The 13,844-nt window shown below is 42.1% G+C and overlaps 1 protein-coding gene across 1 annotated transcript in view; it reads right to left on the bottom strand.

Annotated features, from left to right (window-relative positions):
* Window positions 1-5,889, bottom strand: part of esamb (endothelial cell adhesion molecule b) — a 60,187-nt gene extending 54,298 nt beyond the window's left edge. Inside the window, exon 1 of the mRNA XM_034197845.1 lies at window positions 5,519-5,889. Coding sequence (XP_034053736.1) covers window positions 5,519-5,573 — 55 coding nt within the window. The 5' untranslated portion in view covers window positions 5,574-5,889. The remainder of the gene's footprint in view (window positions 1-5,518) is intronic.
* Between the last annotated feature and the right edge of the window lie 7,955 nt (window positions 5,890-13,844).

Genomic DNA, 13,844 nt, shown 5'->3' with positions numbered 1-13,844 from the left:
TCTTTAATTGGAGTAGAGGTGATTGGAATTTTTTATTCTGCTAATAGAAATAATACAAGAAAAGGTCAGTTCTAAACATCACTATACTGCTCAATGACAGAAATATAACTGCTACTATAGAAAATATCTGTAGTTTTCTGTGGGGTTTGAAATTGTTCTCCTTGTCCCCGCGTTGGTTTCTTCTAGTTATCTCCCACAAAGACACAAAGGATAGGTTAATAGGTGCCTCTAAATTGCCTGTAGGTGTGAATAATTGTCGAAGTGTTTGGTGAGCCCTATAATTGACTGGCCACCTGTCCAGGGTGTACTCCGCTGATTGCCCAATGTCAGCCGATATTGGCTCCATCCCCCACTATGACCCCCTGAGGCAGGGGTATCTAACACCATGCCCTTGAGCACCTGGTCACCCGCAGGGAGGCAATGAGTCGCCCGCAGGGCACGTTCTAAAAATAGCACGAGTCACACTTAAACTTAGGGGCCGTTTCCGCCAAAGTCTTCTCTCCTGAGGCCAACATATTTTGTGCAATTGGAGTGCGTCACATATTGTTAAGTGAGGGGCTGAGTTCTGCACATCTGGCTATTTATGTGGCTGCTGAAAGATGTTTAGGTCACACGCTGTCCTCCTCATTGTCTCTTATTTCTATGATTAACGAAGCACTTTTATACTAATAAAGGACTGGATTACCTAAAGCCAGTTGAGTAGCACTTGAAATGTTTGGCTCTATGCAACCTGATGTACTTATATGATTCTGTTTTCTTCAAGGTTGTGTCTTCCTGGTCGAATGCACTTATTGTAAGTCGCTTTGGATAAAAGCGTCAGCTAAATGTAATGTAATGTAATGTAATTTCCTTTCACTTTATAAAGATGAACAAGGACACTAGACATTCATGGTGAAGGCCTATTCTTTTGAATGTGCATCATGCTCATAGTCAGAATTGTAGTTAATGCTGTAAAGTTTCCTTACTGAAAAAGCATGGTGATGAGTGTTGCTGGACTGTGTGCTGCAGAAAGCAAATCACTAATGCAGTACAGAGGCAAACATCAAAGAGAGCCATTCAGAAAGCAAAATGCTGATGAGTTGTGTGAACACAACGGTTAACATTGTGTGCCATAGTTTTCTGTTTGATGTGAGCGGAACATGGACGGTTATTTGAATGTGCACCAGCTAAAATGTGCAAAATAATATTACCTGCGTAAGAGCAAAGAAAACACAATCTGCTGACTGTAACAAGACCAAGGGAAAACAATGATAGCACACATTATATAAAAACTCATAATTTTGTTCACTGCTAGAATTATGATGGGAAATGCAGGCCAAATACTTTCCCCTCCACTGCTGCTTAATACTGTCAACTCTTAGGAGTTTATATAGCTGAGAGTACAAATCTGTACCGTGTCAGTACTGATATGATTGCAGTCACACATCTATCAAAGTTGGCACATTCAGATTGTTTTGATCACCTGCCTTAGAGTCACATTAGCTCAGTGAGCCGGCACGCAAAGCTCCGATCAACACCTGACAACCTCAACTACTGTAACTGTCACTGGTTATTGAGTTAAACATACAGCAGCAGTTGTGTGTGGAAACACAAATATCTGAGCACCGCCGTCCTCATTATTGTATGGCGAGCATGAGCCAATTAAATTGACCCAGTTTTACATGAGAGAATCCTTTAGGTAGCACGGTTCTCTCTGCCTCTGTACCCTCTGCAGGGGTCTTTCTGCGTGTTTGTGGCAAACAGAGTGGACCGGATCAATTAGGCTCCCACACATTATAGGTATCCGTCAGCCTAACAAATTAAACCGTTCAGAATACTGGGGGCAATTCACCAGTTTGAGTCAGAGAAGATAAATGCAGGCTCTGGGAGGTTTCTCAGCACCAGAGTTCCGGTGACGCGGAAGAACGACGGCTAACGTTTTTACTAGAGGTGCACCGAATGGGAAATTCTTGGCCGAAACCGATACCGAAAATAGGAAACAGTTGGCCGAAAACCGAATGCCGAAAGGCCGAAAATGATTAATAGAAATATATATATATGATGTATACATTTTTTACCAATGTTGTTCAGCTACCTGATTATGGAAATAGACATGATTATGGCAAAACTTAACTTAAATAATAATCACTATTATGGGTCCATAAAACATTTATTCAGCACTTTTGAATGCATACAGTACATTTATATATGTCATGTATTATTGCTAAAAAACATGATATCGCAGTCTTAGTGTCGCCAACTCGTTTCTAATATGCAAAGACAACAAATCCGTCTATGATGTATTTTCGATCAGACGAGATCTCTCTCCCCCGTCTGTGTGCGAGGGGGCGGGGCAGTTTACACACACGCAGCTGCTACATGCAGCGGAGCACACTGCGGAGATGGCGGAGAGAACGCGCTCCGAGGTGTGGTTAAACGTTACCCGTCTCGATGTGGACAATACTTGTTACCATAAGTGCAATAAGAGTTTAGCATGTAAGCACGAGCAATTTGTCTAAACATTTAGCAAGTGCACCGCATGCAGACGGAGGAATGTACCGGGTTCGACCGTCTTTCTAGCAGCTCTGTAGCCCCATCACGAGTAACGTTTCCACGTCAGGTGTTATGTATGCTAGCAGCAACACACGGAGTTAACTACATGATACAAACGTGGGTTAATGATTAGAGGAAACTGAGTTATTTAGTTTGTTAAAATTTCAGCTATTCTGTTTACAGTCTGTCATCAGATTATTTAATACGATTTGTTAAAGGCTCAGGGCAATCTCGATGACAAAGGTCAATGTCCCCCCCCCCCCCCTGTGAGCCAGCCGCGAGCATGGTCGCCGCGTCTTTATTACGTCATCACAACAACACGTTCGGTGATATTTTTTCGGTGCTAAAACCGAAAGGGCCTTTTTAACCATTTTCGGCCGATAATTTTCGGTGGCCGAATATTCGGTGCATCCCTAGTTTTTACTTTGAATATTATGTAGCCTTTTTTAGCCTGCAGGAGGAAATAAAACATTGTCACTTATAGAACAATACAAATGTGGATTATAACTTTCTTTACAACTGTGTGTGAAAACAGACTTTTTTAGTTCTCAGAGTGTCATTCAGTTGATGACAACCTATTTTTCTAAAAACAAATAAAAAAACAATATAAGAAAAGCTCCTTCAAAACAACTCTATTAACACACAACTTTGCTATTGAGAAATACGTCAAAGGCACTGGATTGATGGTTTAAGTCTTTGACTTTGATTTGTGCTCTTCCAGATATCTCACAGATCTCTAGATGACGGAGACTCTTTAGAGCATCTGCTGAATCTTTGCACTAATAGTTCATTCTCATGCAGCTCTCTGCCTTAAATGCTGTTTGCTCCAAAGCTGGACGACGACAAGCAATTTCTTGTTATGTTAATCGTGCGGCACATAATCAGAATTACACTAAGCTCTGTGAGTTATTCTGTGAAAATGGATACAGCTGACTCACAAACATCAGCTTACACCAGAGTCAAGTGGCACCTGTCTCATTACAAACCAGCCGTCACTGAACACTATCAGCTGAGGACATGGCAATATTTTAATAGCCTATGGCCAAAGAGAAAGGCACGCCAACAAGAGGGTAATGCAGTCGGTGCTAACCAACGTCCGACTGCAGGGAGTCAAGACACCTTGTTGCTCAGTGTCCTCAGGCCAGTTTGAGCTATCTGATGGGCAGCGGTAATGCCTTTTCAACTCAAATGTGATTTATTGCTTTCAGTGGTTATAAATTGTACATCTGTGTCAGTGTTATCAATATTTAAGAGATTCTGCACGGTGTTAAGTATTAACAGATCTATTTTAGCGTGTAAAGCCAATGAATTGATGTGCTTTATTAATACCAGATGGGTTTACTTTGCACATGTGGAGTCGAACAGACTAGCGATACGGTTTTGTGCTGCAGTTTATTTATTGTCACCTATAAGGACATTTCTGACGGGTAGGATTGTTGCTGTTTTTTTAATAGGCTTAGCTGCTGTCAGAAATGTGAAAATCTATCAAGTTGCTCGTCAGTGAGATGCAAACTGAATTCCTTCATTTGTTTCATTCCATTAAGCAGTGGCACCCAATCAAAGGACGGCAGATGTAATGTTACAGCAGAGTGGTTTCTGTCCAGAAGTCTATGAAAACAGCACCTATTTTAAGGCAGATGTCCTCTGCATTGTTCATGGACAGCAAACATCCTTTCTAAGTAATTTCAGCACTCAAAAGTAAGTTGGATATAAAATCCCATTTCCTGTCTTCTCCAATGTTGTTCCTTAGCGAAACCTCAGTTTGAACCAAACAAACCCTGACATAAAAGACACAAGCTGTACCAATCTCTGGTTTCCACAATGGATGAAAGCCAACATCTGGTAAGAAATGATGCAGAAGCAGTTGACAGAAACAAGGTAGGCTAAGTCAGAAAATACCTTAAGGGCTTCTTTCACTATAAAGATTAGGAGGAAAACGTAATGAATCTTGTAAATCTGTATATGTTTTTGGGATTATGTAAAGTAATAGCCTCTGGCTGGCTCTAATTTTGGCTCCAAATAATGTTGTTATACTTTACACCAAAAAAAAACCTCTCTTATTATCCAACAACTGTCACTTGATGAGCCATTATGTGATTTTTTTTGGGTTATCAATGCATTAATTGCCATTGAGAGGCACATACAAGCTATACAAGTAAATGACCAACAATGGGTGCAGATGTTGAAACCATGAGCCATAAGTGACCCTAAATGTGACAGCAGAGATGTCTCCTCCAGAATTGTTTTAAATGACATCCTTCTGCTTCAGGTTGACTGATGCTTTAAATGTTATTTCCAACCTCACAAGGGACAATAGCCATCAAATAAGCAAATCACTTCCTTAACATTTATTTCAGAGCATTCAACAACAACATTATTCCCTTTTAAGATGACGAGTAGAGTAGCATTGTGTGCTCAAAGGGGACCTCTGGTAAAACAGCAAGTCACAACAATAAAAATTACATATTTCATGAATTGTCCGCATGCTTGTTCCTGCACTTGAATATAAAATGTGGCTGCAGAAATAATGGAGAAGGAGAAAGTGAAGCTTTTATTAGCCATTTCAGATGCCAATGTGTCAATCTGAAAAGGCTAACACATTTCCACTTTCCAATTTAAATCTGGTGTCAATGTGTTAAAGGCATAGACTGTATATATAAAAAAGGTTAAGGTTAAAGGTCATACCGCTACTGTACACAGTACTTTGTCTTGTATTGTAATGCTGACTTAATTGATAACAAGTATCCCTACAAATGACAGCCAGTTAAATAAGCTTCCATTTTAGACTTGTTGATGTTTTTTGACTTGCCAATTGGTTCAAAAGTTTGAGAACAGGAAAAAGCTTAAAATAGGTCAAAAAACACTTTGTCGTTTGAAATATACCCGTTTCACTTTATGTGAAAGGCTACTTACACACTGTCACTCACAGGCAGCCACTTTCAGCAGCACGTGGCTTAATATCCTTCGAGAGAATTAATTAGCTTACCTTGAAATATCCATATTAACATCAGCGTAGCTCGAAGTCTTGTCTTTATCTCCATGGCACAACATCCACCGGCTGCTCCAGCACACAGGAGCTTCTTCAAAGTTGGTACCAAAAACTGCTTTCGCTCTTAAACGGCTGCTTAATTTCTCTTCTGGTTACAATTAAGCGCGCGCTGCAAGAACCAGTGAGGTAACGTGTGTAAGTGAAGCTTCGTCTCCTTACAATCCCGCCTGCAAACTGCGTCTGACATCGCGGGCGGAACCGGTGGCCCCTGTCACCTTCACTTTACAAACCACTAGAACATTTTCGAGGTTTCTTTCTCTTTCCCTGTTGAATCCAACCTGCCCCACTTTCTCAGATTGAGAGCGTTTCGCTTGTGCCGCTCACTCAGTAAACTGTAGGGGCTTATCCACCTGCCAGTCTCCAGCCGCTCGGTGACGCCCCCTGGTAAAAAAAACTCAACTGCAGCTCATCAATGGACAAATGTGTGTCCTTTGGGAAAGAGTTAACATGTTGAATTGTTTTTTTTTTTTACTTGACAGAGTTAAACAATTATAGCAGTTAACATTGGCAGTGTGAGTGTTTGTGCCTATAAACTTTCTGCAAAGTGCATTGGGCTTAGAGTACACTATTTAATGACAAATATATGAAAAATAATGCATAGTTTTTCACATCAGTCAAACAGTCAAATAGAAAAAGTTTAACATTGAAAAGCTGTTGTTTTTTATCCCTCATACTGACCATGTTGTTTTGTATGTTTTTATTGTCTTGGCTATAATCCAGTTTGCTCTTGCCTTGTGTGCGAAACACTCATAAGGTACTTTTCCTGAAGCTGAGAGTGCTTTAGTAGGCTATGACTGAAATTATATAATTTATAGTGGAAAATGCAGAAAACCCACCATAAAGGGATATATATAAAAATACACTGTTGAGTTGCATCTTTTAACAAATTGATTTACATATTTAAAGTAAGCTTTACAATATAAAACACTTTTAACTTAAACTAAACACATTTACTGAAATAAATCACTTGATCTAATACAAAAATATACCCATGATATCACTCAATCCAATCGACCAATCAAATGACTCCAAAGGGCAGTTTTATTTGATGTCTTACACCAGCTCTGCTAGAGAAGAGGAGCAATATCCTTCATATTATTTGAGTCAGCAACAGCTCAATATGTGTAATTGGATTTAACGGTATTTAACGGGCAAATGTTGCATTCTATTTTATCTGCAAACATTAATACAATACAAACTCCCTTTACAATGTGCCTATACTTAGGTCCATATAATGTCAACTCAATTATCCTGCATTGCCTGATATATTACAGAGTCTAATTTAGAGCATAATGAAGAGTCAGGTATAAGTCTCCCAGGAACACGCTGTGCAGCCACTTAAACAAGAGCTGCCATGGGATTTTAAATTGTAATGTAAGGCTGAGGTCCCTGCCAGGCTCACAATAAATGGGATGTCAGGTGAAATATTAATGCAGGTGGGTTGATGTGTTGTATTTTTAATGGAATATAATGGATTTATTACGCGATATTAAAGCTTAACATGTTTCTAAAAAGCACAGGCTGCACCTCTGCGTGCATTGGAGTTTGCAAATAAACACGTATGAAGCCACAAGCCTTCATTCAAACACACAAGAGAAGATCCTGTGTTGTTCTTTGTAACTGTTAGTCTTTGACAGGAAGTTATACTCATAACTTATGTATGTTGCTCTCATATTATGGAACCTGCCGTCTTCTTCTATTGTCTACTTGAAACTGTGTACATTGTTTAAATCAAATATGACAGTATTTCTCAGTCTAATGACCAGTTTAATCTTTTATAAACTATACTGCAAGCTGTAAACATACTTGTAATGTGAAGTCAAACATTGCTTTGGTGACTTTAGAAACAGCAAATTAGATTGTTATTATTTAGCAAATAGGGATATTCATAACATGTACTGGGTTTCTATACTTTAACAAGGAATTACACTGTGCTATACGTTTTTTAAACGTTTTTGATTACCTATGTAATAGTTATGGAGTAAATTAATAACATCTGGGAACCAAGATGCATGGGAAAGTAGGGAAAAGGACATCTCCAGTGTTGATGTTGAAATTACATTTTCTAACAGTATTCTGTCATTTTGAATTAGTAAGTGTTTTAAAAAACAATCCTTTGGGATATTACAATTTAAAAAGCTTACATTCATGTTGTGTGACGTTGTTATTTGCAGTCATATGCATGGAAATAATATTGAAAATTAAGACCTATATTCTATTGTATGTCTGGTGGAAGTACTTCCAAGCTGTGAGTAAAACTATATCATTCTTTAGTCCCTATCTTGAATGTTTTTAGAGCAGTATTTGTGTGTAGCAAAAAAACTAAAACATATGTTACCGTCAAAAGCTTAAGGTGTTTTTCTGTGAAGAGGTTTAGATCTTGGACACTTGTACATAAAAAAAAACGTGATGTCACTGCTACAGTATGTGTGAATAATTGATTGCTTAAGTGTAAAGGAAGCAGGGTTATGAAACTGCAAAGCTTGCATGTTCTAGCTTTTCCAACCAGATTTCACATTCAATAAACTACAGTTTCAGTAGGTCAGAGGTTGCAAAAGGAATTCAGAAAAAAAGGTTAGAGACTCCTTCACCGTCTGTCCTTTCATGCAATTGTGCCCATGACTCAACACTGGACAAAGAGATGAGAAATGACTCTGTGGCCAATTTCTTCAGTATCTCTCCTATTTGTGTCCCTTTCAGGTGCTATCTTTATGAGGAAAAACACTCCCAGAAGTCTTCCTGAATACATTCATTGTTAAAGTTGGCGGATATGCTGTTATCTCGCTGCCAGCCGGTGGAAGATGAGCTTAGCCTTGACAGTCTACTGCTCTGACTGGACGTATTTGTAGAGACCATTTCTCCCTCTTTGCTCCACTATATTTGCCAGTGTCTGAAGAAAACACAATAACGGATTACCGGAATTCAAATGCTAAAATGTATTCAACTCTTTTGTGCCATCTAGTGGTGTATAAGTGAAGCACTGGTTCCCTACCTGCTTTTTGATTTGTAGTTGTTGTTGGGCTGCAGGTAAGAAGACTGTAAACAGGTCAGCAGTCCCTCACAGGGCTGATTCAGAATGACAGGCACTCATTCACACTCGTGCTTGTGAACCTGATGGCAGCGCTTCAGTCTTCATGTTTGACCTGCGTGGGTCTGGACAGACAGAGGAAACATCCAGAGGAAATCCTTGTTAGAACATAGGAACATGTGATGTCCTCTTAGCAGGGAATCAAACGTGTCACTGGCTGCTGTTAATTGATTTACAGCATTTTACCAGGGGGCATTACTTTTTTCAAAATGAAAGGTTTGCTTGGTCTAAACCACAACAAATGATCCTAAAATGTAAACAAATGTCAATGTTATTCTACTACTAATGATCTCTCTTAATAAACCCTGTCTTTTCCACCCATTTTTAACAGAAAATCGAAAAAAAGGAAAGCACAGTTTAATGTCACCTGCAGTAGCCTATAGATGTATTTTCTGTAAACATCTGTTGTTTCTGTAAGGCATTATATTCTGTTCTTCATGTCCTTGCCAAATAAAATGATGGCACCACTTGTATTTTAAAGGTCCCATATGTCATGGCCATTTCCACTGATCATAATTCCATTGTTGAGGTCTACTAGCATATATTTATATTGTGCAATTTAATTTCCAAACTCATATTGGTTTCTCATACAGCATCTCTGTAAACTACGTGTATTCACTGAATTTCACTCTCTGCCTTTAACCGCTCGTTGTAGCTCCAATAGCTCCAGCCCCCACTCCGTGGAGGTGTGGTTTCCTTGTTTAGCGATACACATCGAAACACAGCCAAACTCATCCTGACCACACACAAAGTCACGGCCGAAGTAAAAACAATAAGTGTGGCTTGATATTGAGTAAGAAAAAGGTTGATAAACGCTGTGAGAATGGGTCTGCAGAGAGAATTTCGCCGCGATCCCAACTGTTGCCAACTCCATAGTAAGGAAAGTAGCTATTGGCTGTCCGAAAAGTCGCCAGAAGTCCCTAAATGACGTCATCGCCTAATTTGCATATCATGTTATCGCGGTAAAAAAACGTTCTTCCACCCCCTTCAAGGATCAAAACTTGAAACCACCAGAGTAAATCCAGAGGACAGTAGATCAGAAATGTCTCTATTAGAGAAAGTAGAAATAGTTTTAGTAGTTTTTAATAGAAATCTCCCTTACAATAAAGGCAGTATAGATAAGAGTAACAAATGCGTCACTTCCGGGCACAAATAACGTCTCCGCCCACTTTTGGGGGAAAACAACGCTGTCAGTTGAACGGCGGTCAATACAAATTCTGAAGTTTTTGCCAATCCGATCAGAAATGTAAGAAAACTGGAGATTTTTGGATCATCAAAGAGCCCGATTCCAATGGCCAGACAGGCAAGCAATTGCATTAAGCCATTAGAAATCGACGATCGGGCTCGATATATGGTTAAATATAGCAGTAGGCTATCGATTTTCATAGATGAGAGTAACATCTACGTTACTTTACGGCCCCGCCCACTTTTGGGGGAAACAACGCTGAAATCGATCGAGCCTGAAGCCACAGAGCTCTTCTTTTACTGTCCTTTCTTCTTAGAGGAAGTACAGAAACACTGAACTCTGGATTATTTGTAATGTTTGATGTGCAATAAACGACACGGCAGCTTGTTGGCATGATACAACTATTATGTTCCGCCTTGCTCATGAGAGTAACAGCTGGAGAAATTACAGCCTCGCCTACTGATTTTAATTTAACCATATATCAAGACCGATTGTCGATTGCCAATGATCAAATGTAATTGTTTGCCTGTCTGGCCATCGTAATCGGGCTCTTTGAAGATCCAAAAATCGACGGTTTTCAAAAAAATTGGATCGGATTGGCAAAAACTTCAGAATTTGTATTGACCGCCATTCAAATGACAGCGTTGTTTTCCCCCAAAAGTGGGTGGGGCCGTAATTTTTGCCCGGAAGTGACGTAGGTGTTACTCTCATCTATAGTATGCCCGTGTGTCATCTCCAATAAATGGCTTCAACCATCCTTTAAACTCAGGGTTTGATTCCCACTCCTTTCTGTACTTTTGTGAATACAGTTTAGACTGTGACATGATGACCTACGTGGATGTTTAGCTTGTCACAGAGAGGCACACACACAGTGGACGAGGTGATTAAGTGGCTGAAGCTGTCTCGACGCGGGAGTGTGGCTGTCTCCTCTCTGCTTTGACTACAGCTGAGCTGCTGCGGGAGGCAACTGTGAGTCTGCGCGCCTGTGAGTACTATGGGAGGGCTAAGGGGCTCACGGCAGCTCGTTAAATGCAGAACAATACGTGAGTCTCCAAACACCAGAAAAGTCCCTAATAAGCCGCCACATTTAACGACAAAGTCGCCAAGTTGGCAACACTGGTTATCAGCCTGCAGCCAGGGAGGAGAAATCAGCAGAGCTGCCTGCACTGAGTGTGTGAGAGGAAGTCGGTGGATTGGTCAATTTGGACCAATCAGCGTGGGCTTAACGTAACGGCTCCACGGATTGGTCCATTTGGTTCCGGGTAACGCATGACCGTATCGCGTCATAGCTCTGGGCGCGCCTACTGGCCATTCCTACGTCACAATACTCAGGAAGTAAACAATGGACAATGACGTATCTTCAACGAGGCGTTTTGGGGAGGTATTTTCTGTGTTAGAGTTTTATTCACTACAGGGTGTACTTTGAGGGTTTTGACTCTGCACACTGTTTACATGCATAAAAACCTTCATAACACACAAGGGGACGGGTAATAACCGGAAAAGCATGACATGGGACCTTTAAGATGTTTTTTTTTCTAGATGAAAGAATGAGAAGATACATTTTCCTTGTACATTTTTGTGAAAAAGCATTAGGTATATGCAGATTTTAAAATAGTTTTTCATTAATACGTTTTTTCAAACGTAGATCGTAGTTACTTCAGTGACCACCTTAATAAATCATGTCTCGAGGTGAATACAGCAGCCAGGCCTGACATTTGTCCTCCACGTGAGATATTTGATGACATTTCCCCTTGCTTGGACCCCAGCCGTCTTCAATGCCTTCATTTCGATCTCGACTACACACCTTAGGTTTTTTCACCAGTGGCATGAGAGTAACACTTACATTATTCACAAAGTTACGAACTATCAGAACACGTTAGTTAAGATTTTGAAATGCAATAAATATTAAAGCATAAATCATTTATTCCCTCAGTAAATGACATTGGAAATAAATCCCAAAGGTATCTTTTCTTACAAATAATCCATCCATCCATCCATCTTCTCCCGCTTATCCGTGGTCGGGTCGCGGGGGTAGCAGTTCCAGCAGAGAGCTCCAAACTTTATTTTCCCTGGCGACATCAACCAGCTCTGACTGGGGGATCCCAAGGCGCTCCCAGGCCAGCGAATAGATATAATCCCTCCACCTGGTCCTAGGTCTACCCCTTGGTCTCTTCCCAGCTGGACATGCCTGGAACACCTCCCTAGGGAGGCGCCCAGGTGGCATCCTAACTAGGTGCCCGAACCACCTCAACTGGCTCCTTTCGACGCGAAGGAGGAGTGGCTCAACTCTGAGTCCCTCCCGGATGACCGAACTTCTCACCTTATCCCTAACGGCCCCTACACACGGCGGCGTGCGTTGCCGCTTCAACGCTTCTGCCCATTCACTTTGAATGGGGTGACGTCACGATTCGCCGAACTGCATTGTGGGAGCAAAGCGTAGCTTCTCTCGCGGTGCTCGCTGCAAAAGTAGAGCAATGTTCTACTTTTGCCGCCTCGACGGAGGCGTCAGCCAATCAAATCCCGCGTATGCAAATCTGACAGCACAAGCGCTAGCCAATCAAACCGCGTGTATGTTGGGAGAGCCAGACCGCAGTTATTTCCCATATGTCAAAAAATGGAGGAGAAATTATCGTGGCGGTAGGGAATCACCCGGTACTATATGACCAGTCCCTCTTTACATACAGGGATACAAACCGGAGGAGCCAGGCATGGGGGGAGGTGGCAGAGACAGTGGGTAAAACTGGTAGGTTTTCGCCTGTTTGGGGAGTTTATAGCCAGTGTACTTCGTTTGAATGGACAGCTAGCAAGCATAGACACTATATTTAGCCAGCATGGATGTAGCATGAATGCTTTGCTTTGTATTTCCGGGGCGGGACATTCATGTGATTGATTGTTGGTCGCGTTGCTCGGGTTGACTCCCCAAGCTCAAGACACGCCCACCGCCAAGCGGCAACGCATGCCGCCGTGTGTAGGCTCCGTAAGGGAGACACCAGCCACCCTGCGGAGAAAACCCATCTCGGCCGCTTGTATCCGCAATCTCGTTCTTTCGGTCATGACCCATCCTTCATGACCATAGGTGAGGGTAGGAACGAAAATGGCCCGGTAGACAGAGAGCTTTGCCTTCTGGCTCAGCTCCCTTTTCGTCACAACGGTGCGGTAAAGCGACTGCAGTACCGCTCCCGCTGCTCCGATTCTTCGGCCCATCTCACGCTCCATTGTTCCCTCACTCGAGAACAAGACCCCGAGATACTTGAACTCCTTCACTTGGGGTAAGGACTCATTCCCTACTTGGAGTGGACAGTCCATCGGTTTCCTGCTGAGAACCATGGCCTCAGATTTGGAGGTGCTGATCCTCATCCCAGCCGCTTCACACTCGGTTGCGAACCGATCCAGTGAGTGCTGAAGGTCGCAGACCGATGAAGCCATTAGAACCACATCATCTGCAAAAAGCAGTGGTGCAATCCTTAGTCCATCGAACTGCAGACCCCCTCCCCCATGACTACGACTCGAAATCCGATCCATGTATATTACAAACAGGATTGGTGACAAAGCGCAGCCCTGGCGGAGGCCAACCCTCACCGGAAATGGGTCCGACTTACTGCCGAGGACTCGGACACAGCTCTCGCTTTGGGAGTACAGAGATTGAATGGCCCTGACTAGAGACCACCTCACCCCATACTCCCGCAGCACCTCCCACAGTAACTCCCTGGGAACTCGGTCATACGCCTTCTCCAAGTCTACAAAACACATGTAGACCGGATAAGCGTACTCCCAGGCCCCCTCCAGGATCCTTGCGAGAGTAAAAAGCTGATCCGTCGTAACACGACCAGGACGGAATCCGCATTGTTCCTCCTCAATCTGAGGTTCGACAATCGGCCTGACCCTCCTTTTGAGTACCTTAGAGTAAACTTTCCCGGGGAGGCTGAGTAGTGTGATGCCTCTGTAATTGGCACACACCCTCTGATCCCCCTTTTTAAAAAGGGGAACCA

This window comes from Gymnodraco acuticeps, unplaced genomic scaffold (assembly GCF_902827175.1).
Source record: "Gymnodraco acuticeps unplaced genomic scaffold, fGymAcu1.1, whole genome shotgun sequence".
NCBI lineage: Eukaryota > Metazoa > Chordata > Actinopteri > Perciformes > Bathydraconidae > Gymnodraco > Gymnodraco acuticeps.
This window is presented reverse-complemented; position numbering and strand designations above follow the sequence as displayed.